An 8920-nucleotide genomic window follows, 5' to 3' on the forward strand; every position below is an offset into this window, starting at 1 on the left:
TTTTTTTTTTTTTTTAAGACAGGGTCTCTCTCCATCACCCAGGCTGGAGTGCAGTGGTGTGATCTCGGCTCACTGCAACCTCGCCTCCTGGATTCAAGCAATTCTACTGCCTCAACCTCCCAAGTAGCTGGGATTGGGATTACAGGCGCCCACCACCATGCCCAGCAAATTTTTGTGTATTTTTAGTAGAGACGGGGTTTCACCATGTTGGCCAAGCTGGTCTTGAACTCCTGACCTAGGTGATCCTCCCAAAGTGCTGGGATTACAGGCGTGAGCCACCACTCCCAGCTGATCATTTAAAATAGTGTTGCTGAAGTCTTTTTCTGAACTTTTTTTGAGAGGGAGTCTCGCTCTGTTGCCCAGGCGGGAGTGCAGTGGTGCAGTCTTGGCTCACTGCAGCCTCCGCCTCCCGGGTTCAAGTGAGTCTCCTCCATCAGCCTCCCGCGTAGCTGGGATTATAGGTCTGCATCACCACGCCAAGCTAAATTTTGTATTTTTAGTAGATATGGGGTTTTGCCATTTTCCTCAGGCTGGTCTCAAACTCCTGGACTCAAGCAATCCACTGCCTTGGCCTTCCAAAATGCTGGGATTACAGGCATGAGCTACTGTGCCCAGGCCTTTTCTGAACTTTGAATTGCTTCCACCAACCCTCCAAAAAATTATGATTTGAGTGAGTTCTAAATCTGTACATTAAAATGAACTTTAAATGTATAATGCATATTTTTATAAACAAAACTGTAATATGGAAAAATGTCATGACTCATGACTAATAGTGTAGAGTTTTAAAAAAATTACTATGAGAAGCAAAAAGGACTTCAGACTAGCGTTCTAAATGTTATATATTGATTTTTAAAATAGTGAAATCCAGCAAGAACTAATTTGTGTCTTCAGGACAAAGTGGTAGGAGTATATTTCTTAATTTAATTTTGCTATATAATGTAGTTATACATTATTTTATTTCATCACAGAAAAAATATATGTAAAGTTACATCAAAATAGTCCAGTCCTTATCTGTATGGATTTTAAGCTTTCTAAAAAAGAAATAGTGGACCCCACCTACTTATGGATTGGGCCTAATGAAAAGACGTTAACAGGTAAATTTGATTTTAATATGTACTTTTTAAATGATGTGAACATATTTTTAGAAAATCACTATTGCTTATTGGAAAGAACAAATTGAAATTTAATTTTAATGGCAGTTTCTCTTGCTCCCTACTTAGAAAAATCATGTTATATTTTGGCCACTTCCTTATTTTCTCCTTATGCAAAAACTGAAGCGGTAATTTTTGTGCCCTACTTCTCAGAGCTGTATTAATTCTAAGGTCTTTATGAAACCTAAAATTTATCATTGTAGCACCAGTAATAGGAGATGAAATATCTAATATATAATTTTTCATGATGTTAAGAGTGCCTTGGAACATAAATATTATTAATTAGTTTCTGTCTTGTCTGAAGAAATTGTATAGTACTACAGAGCAATGTAATCTCTGTTTCTGAATTACTGGTATGAGCCAATTGAAACTAGATGCCAAGAAACAAAGAAAACCAAAATGTATTTCAAAAGTGTACTTATCTCATGTAGTCTTCCATAGAGTAATAGGACAGAATTAAGATTTTGTGGGATTCTTAAAGTTGAGATAGTTCATTAATTTTTAAAAATTTTGTATCTATTTGTAACTCCAAGTGTACTAAATAATGCTTGATATGTTGTATGCTAAATAAGTAATTTACTATTCTGTTTAGGAAATAATAGAATAAATATAACTAAAACTGGACAGCTGATGGTGAAAGATTTTTTGGAGCCTTTGTCTGGACTTTACACATGTACTCTTTCTTATAAGATTGTTAAAGCAGAAACCCAAGAAGAAAAGACAGTCAAAAAGAGATATGACTTTATGGTCTTTGGTAAGAATTTAGGCACCTTTTAACTTGTACATTTAGTTCGGATCATAATTAAGTGTATGGTTTCTTCATTTAATGAAAAAGAGTCTGTAATAGGTGACTGTCACCAATTATGACTTACAAAATATTTTGGGATGTATTTGACTAAGCAAACTCCTAAGCTGACATCAAGATAGTTTATCCTAAATAATCTTCTTTCAACTCCCTACTTGCCTCTGTCTAGATATGCAAGCACATCTACTTTATCACAATTTAGCAGATAATTTTAAAACTGATCTTTAATTCTATAAAAGCAAGTTAATGATCCTTTCACTGGGCTGTGCTGACAGCAATAATAATTTCTGTGAATTAAGGCCCTCCCCAAAAAGTCTTTCTTTTTCTCGATACTGTTATCTATACAGCCAACCCACAGAAGCCATTTCTCTTGATGTACCAAGTAGATAATATATCAGATGAAAACAACATTTTTCATTAAAGTTAACAGTTTTGTGTATTTTTGTGAGGACTAACTGATAAAACATGTTATTAGATAAGTTTCTATGCTGATTGCAAGATTGATGGGATTGAGTATTACATGGTATTTGAAAATTGTTTGGTAGAGGAAATTAATGCTAGGCACCATTGCTTTTACTCTCATCTTTCTGTTTTTAAAGCCTATCGGGAACCTGATTATTCATATCAGATGGCTGTGCGTTTTACCACAAAGTCTTGCATAGGGAGATACAATGATGCGTTCTTTAGAATGCTGAAGAAAATCTTGGATAATCTAATATCTGATTTGTCATGCCATGTCATAGAGCCATCATATAAATGCCATTCTGTTGAAATTCCAGAACATGGCCTCATACATGAGCTATTTATAGCATTTCAAGGTAAAATTTTTAAAATTTCTTTAATTTTGAATTTAGTCCTGAACCACAATAGATTGCAAAATTAATTACCATGTTAATATAAGGTATTTTAAAAGTAATAGGTCTTAAATGTTTGTTAAGCACTAAAGTATGTAGTTGACCTTAGCCTGTTGATGGTTTTAAAACTTAACACACTAATTACTTTCAAATGACATATTGTTGCTTCTTTAAAATCAATATTTTATTAATACAGCCTTTATGCAGCTAATATTTCACTTATAACTTCTTATAGAATTTTAACTTGTATTTTTGAAAACTTAGTAAAAGTGAATAACCAAATCAAATTTATTTCTATTCATTTTAAAGCCTTGTAGTTACTTACATTAGCCCCCAGATGGAGTGAAACCATCAAGTATAAATTATTCAAATTGTGCACCTTGTTTTATTACTAGGATTAGATAGCTGGACTAAACACATGCCTGCATGCACAAGGAATGCAGCACTTGGACCTTTATTGAAATGTTTGGAACTTTTCAGAATCCCTTTGTGAATCTATTGGTTTTTTCTCTTCAGTTAATCCCTTTGCACCAGGGTGGAAAGGTGCTTGCAATGGATCTGTTGACTGTGAAGATATCACTAATCGTAATATCCTCCAGGTGAGAATTTCATGGTAAGGAAGAAGTATTTGTCTTTTTCTTTTTTTAGAGACAGGGTGTCACCCAGGCTGGAGTGCAGTGGTGCGACCATAGCTCACTGCAGACTCAAACTCCTGGGCTCAAGTGATCTTCCTGCCTCAGCCAAGGAAGAGTATTTGAAAATCAATAAAGCTATTTAAAAAATTTTTGTAAATACTTTGTTATATTGAAACATTTCTTTAAAAACCTATTTCTCCATGTTGTGAATATTTATCAATAATAAAAACATTTCTAAGGAGGAAATAAATTATTTTTAAAAAAACAAATATGAAGTATTAATAATATTGATTTTTCAAGTATCGATTTTTGGTTTCAGTTTTTTAAACTGAGGTTATGAGATTCTTAGTTATTTCAAGATGTGATTTTTTTTTTTCTTTATCAAAAGAGAGCTGGAGTATCAAGATGTGTTATTCTGGAGTAGCACATCTGTAATATTAGATAGTTCCCAAGGTTACTATTATGTATTTTATCTATTACAGAAGGATAGGTCTTTGTTCCCCAAGTGATGATTAAATAGTAACTTAAAGAACAACTTCACAAACATGTCACCCTACGTTAAGCCAATAGTGCTTCCAAAATTATATCTACATTGGTCATAATAGTTGCTCTCCCCTCTACCATCCTCAGAGGCTAAGGACATAGTCTTAAAAATCCCTTCACTCTCTGGTCTAGTTCCTGAGCTCATACCCTTAATTGATACTGTGCATGGCTTATGAGAAGTACTTAGTTAAAATTAGTTATTATTAAATTCTGTGCTCAAAACCCAAAATTTACATCAGTCTATAATGCTAATTAAAGAAAAGTCTTTTTTTCTTTTTTTTTTTTTTGAGACACAGTCTTGCTCTGTTGCCCAGGCTGGAGTGCAGTGGCGGCCATCTCAGCTCACTGCAAGCTCCATCTCCCAGGTTCAAGCAATTCTCCTGCCTCAGCCTCCCAAGTAGCTGGGAGTAAAGGTGCGCACCACCACACCCAGCTAATTTTTTGTACTTTTATCAGAGACGGGGTTTCACCATGTTGGCTAGGCTGGTCTCACTCCTGACCTCAAGTGATCTGCCCACCTCAGCCTCCCGAAGTGCTGGAATCACAGGTGTAAGCCACCACACCCGGCCAAGAAAAGTCTTACTTTCCGTTTTGCTTGGCTCTTTTTCTTTGATGATCATGGAAATTAGATATAATGAACCCCCAATTATCTACATATGGGATAGACATTGCAAATAATTCAAAACAAGTTTTTTAGTCTTAATTTTTCTTTTCATTTTGTTTTGTTTCGTTTTTGAGATGGAGTCTCATTCTGTCACCCAGGCTGCAGTGCAGTGGCGCAGTCTCGGCTCACTGCAGCCTCTGCCTCTGGATTCAAGTGATTCTTGTGCCTCAGCTTCCCGAGTAGCTGGGATTACAGGTGCCTGCCACTACACCTGGCTAAGTTTTGTACTTTTTAGTAGAGACGAGGTTTCACCATGTTGGCCAGGCTGGTCTCAAACTCGTGGCCTCAAGTGATTCGCCCACCTCTGCCTCCCAAAGTGCTAAGATCACAGGCATGAGCCACCGCGCCCAGCCTAATCTTAATTTTAATTTTTATTTTTATTTATTTTGGTTTTTTTTGAGACAGAATCTCACTCTGTTGCCAGGCTGGAGTGCAGTGGTGCCATCTCGGCTCACTGCAACCTCTGCCTCCTGGGTTCAAGGGATTCTCCTGCCTCAGCCTCCTGAGTAGCTGGGACTACAGGCACATCACACCACACCCAGCTAATTTTTGAATTTTTAATAGAGACGGGGTTTCACCGTGTTGGCCAGGATGGTCTCGATCTCTTGATCTCTTGATCTGCCCGCCTTGGTCTCCCAAAGTGCTGGGTTTACAGGTGTGAGACACTGCGCCCAGCCAATTTTTTTTAACCATTGCACATATTAATTAACAACAGCTGATAAGGTCAAGGCTAGACTAATTTTGGTGTTAACACATACCTTTTCAGGAATTTATGTAAAGTATGGCATGCTTATAGTACATTATTGCCTATGATACTGGAGGATAAATTTGGCTCATGGTTTAATAATTGTACCTTTCTCTGGTATTTTTCAACCTTAGGCAAGAAATCGAATAGAAGAATTTTTTTGGAGCCAAGCATATATTTTCTACCATAACTTTAATAAAACTCTACCAGCAATGCATTTTGTGGACCACAGTTTGCAAGTAGTACGTCTGGATAGCTGTCGACCAGGCTTTGGAAAAGATGACGGTCTACACAGTAATTGCGCTAGCTGTTGTGGTAACTATAAAATATAAATATCTAAATATTTAGGTTATAGAGTCAGAAGAATATATATAAGTAATTCACTTGGCATAACTGAATAGAATCTTTACAGTGATTCTCTTACCAAAAAAAAATATATATACATATATATATATATATATTTAGCTAAAGGGAAGTAAAAATTCAAAGCCCCAATTTTGTTATTTTTTTTTTTTTTTTTTTTTTTTTGAGATAGAGTCTCACTCTCTCACCCAGGCTGGAGTGCAGTGGCACGATCTCAGCTCACCACAACCTCCGTCTCTCGGTTCAAGTGATTCTTCTGCCTCAGCCTCCCCAGTAGCTACCACAGCTGGCTAATTTTTGTAAAAAGTAGGGACAGAGTTTCACCATGTTGGCCAGGCTGGTCTCGATTGAACTCCTGACCTCAAATCATCCGTCTGCCTTGGCTTCCCAAAGTGCTGGGATTACAGGTGTGGGCTACCATGCTTGGCCCTTTTTTTTTTTTTTTTTTTTGAGACGGAGTCTGGCTCTGTCACCCACGCTGCAGTGCAGTGTGGCGCAGTCTCAGCTTACGGCAACTCTGCCTCCCAGGCTCACAGCTTAGGGCAACTCTGCCTCCCAGGCTCAAGCCATCCTTCAACCTCAGCTTCCCGAGTAGCCGGGATTACAGGTGTGCATAAACACTTTTGTATTTTTAGTAGAGACAGAGTTTCACCCTGTTGCCCCAACTGGTCTTGAATTCCTGAGCTCAAGCAATCTGCCCGCCTTGGCCTCCCAAAGTTCTAGGATTATAGGCATGAGTCACTGCGCCCAGCCAAAGCCCACATTTCTAAATATAGCGATTTTAATGTATATTAATTCTTCTATGTACTCTCTTGTATTATAAACATTTCTATAATGTTCTGTCTTAACCTACTGTACAATGAAGGAAAACATAATTGTCCTACCTAGAAAGCAGAGAACCAGGAAATAGGAACTAGAAAACTAGAAATAGGAACTCATAAATGGGGCACTGCGGAAGATACTGTAAAATGCTGATAGTAAAAGAAAAAATAGGATTCTCCCTTTCTCCTATTAAGATCATCAAATTATCAAGTTTGAAACTCGTAAATAATCTTCCACAACTTAAATGAGCTGAATATTACTTGGTATAATATAGGTACTGAAATGGTGTGATATTAAAGGCAGATTTATATTGTTGGCATGAAATACCTCCAAGTGGTAGAGGCATAAAATACCTCTAAATTATAATTACTCCCTGTGTTTTCCTCTGCAGTGGTTTGTAGTCCTGCGACTTTTAGTCCTGATGTTGGTGTAATTTGTCAGACCTGCGTTTCTGTCCTTATCTACGGAGCTAAATCTTGCCCATAAACTTCAAACAAAAATCAGCCATGTGAAGATTAGAGGTGAAAGCATTGTTACTTACTTGTGGAAGTGGGGGACATAAGATGATTTTTACATCCCAGAGCATCATAGATAGTTCCATTAAGTAAAATCACTAAGACCAAACCACTGGAAAACATGCATTTTAGAAACTTTAAAATAAATGGTAAACATGGCATTTCTAAGAAGGCATTTAATCCAGTATCTCCAGTGTACAAAGGAAACTTGAAGTATTAATGAATGATTTTTAATGAAATGTTTTATTGTTTACAAACAGTATGTTGCTTTGTACCTAGGTGTATAGTAAGGTCAAGAAGGGTATCAAAGTATAATAAAATAAAAAATTTATACTCTCCATATATTTATTTGTTTGGAATCGCTCTTGTATGATATAAAGGCATGTATATTATCTTTGTATTAGAACCAAAAAAGTTATTTATTTTGGTCCCTATGATTTTACTTTTAAGATAAATTCATATACTGTATTTTTTAAAGTATAGGTTTAGGTTATAGAATAATAGAGCAGATAATACATAGAGTTCCATACACCCACCGCACCCCATACCCTCATTCCTCCTTACACAATTTCTCCTATTATTAAGATCTTGCATTAGTGTGGCACATTTGTTACAAATGATGAACCAATATTAATTTGTTATTAATTATAGTCCATAGTTCACATTAAGGTTCATTCTTTGTGTTGTAAGTTTATGTGGGTTTTGACAAATTCATAATGGGATGTGTGCACCATTGCAGTTTCATACAGAATAGTTTCACCACCCTAAAAATCCTCTCTGCTTCACTTATTTATCCCTTCCGCTGAGCTCTGGCAACCACTGATCTTTTTACTGTCTCTACAGTTTTGCTTTTTCCAAAATGTCATGTAGCTGGTTGGAATTATACAGTATGTAGACTTTTTAGACTGGCTTCTTTCACTTAGTAATGTGCATTTAAGCTTCCTCCATATCTTTTTGTGACTTGATAGCTCATTTTTTATTGCTGAATAATGTTCATTGTATGGATATACATTGTATGGATATATATTGTATGGATATAGCATAGTGTGTTTATCCATTCGCCCATTAAAGGAAATCTTGGTTGCTTCCAGTTTTTGGTGATTAAGAATAAAGCCGCTATAAACATTTGTGTGCAGGTTTTTGTATGAACACAAGTTTTCAGCCCAATTGTGTAGATAACCTAGGAGTGTGACTGCTGGAGTGTGACTGTGTAGTTTTGTAAGAAACTGCCATACTGTCTCCCAAAGTGGCTTACCATTTTGTATTACCACCAGCAATGAAAAAGTATTCCTGTTATCCTTATCCTTCCCAGCATTTGGTATTCTCAGTTTTTTTTTTTATTTTGACCATTCTAATAGGTGTATGGTGGTATTTTATTGTTTTAATTTGCAATTTCCTAATGACATCTGATGTTGAACATCTTTTCATATGGTTATTTGCCATCTGTGTATTTTTTTATTGAAGTGATTTTTATTGAAGTGACTCAAAGAACTCTTAAGAACATGTGTGTGTATATATATATATATATATATATATATTTTTTTTTTTTTTTTTTTTTGAGACAGAGTCTTGCTCCATCACCCAGGCTGGACTTTGTGTATTTTGGATACAAATTCTTTTTAATAAATCTTTCAATTTATTTTCTTAGTAACTTTAAAAGACATTAAGTTTATTAACAATAAATTAAATACTATATTAACAGATTGCAACATATATGCATGTAATATATATGACAATAAAACTACAAAAGACAAGAAAGTGAAGCAATGTTGAAGGCAAGGTTCTGTATTTTACTAGAATTAAGTTTACGTATTAATCTGAAG

The 8920-nt window shown here is 35.8% G+C and overlaps 1 protein-coding gene across 1 annotated transcript in view; it reads left to right on the forward strand.

Annotated features, from left to right (window-relative positions):
- The window catches only part of ZPBP2 (zona pellucida binding protein 2), a 9378-nt gene extending 1937 nt beyond the window's left edge, over positions 1-7441 (forward strand). The window contains exons 3-8 of the mRNA XM_023203935.1: positions 969-1094; positions 1744-1905; positions 2556-2774; positions 3327-3409; positions 5532-5712; positions 6974-7441. Coding sequence (XP_023059703.1) covers positions 969-1094; positions 1744-1905; positions 2556-2774; positions 3327-3409; positions 5532-5712; positions 6974-7068 — 866 coding nt within the window. The 3' untranslated portion in view covers positions 7069-7441. The remainder of the gene's footprint in view (positions 1-968; positions 1095-1743; positions 1906-2555; positions 2775-3326; positions 3410-5531; positions 5713-6973) is intronic.
- Positions 7442-8920: the final 1479 nt, after the last annotated feature.

This window comes from Piliocolobus tephrosceles, chromosome 16 (genome assembly GCF_002776525.5).
Source record: "Piliocolobus tephrosceles isolate RC106 chromosome 16, ASM277652v3, whole genome shotgun sequence".
NCBI lineage: Eukaryota > Metazoa > Chordata > Mammalia > Primates > Cercopithecidae > Piliocolobus > Piliocolobus tephrosceles.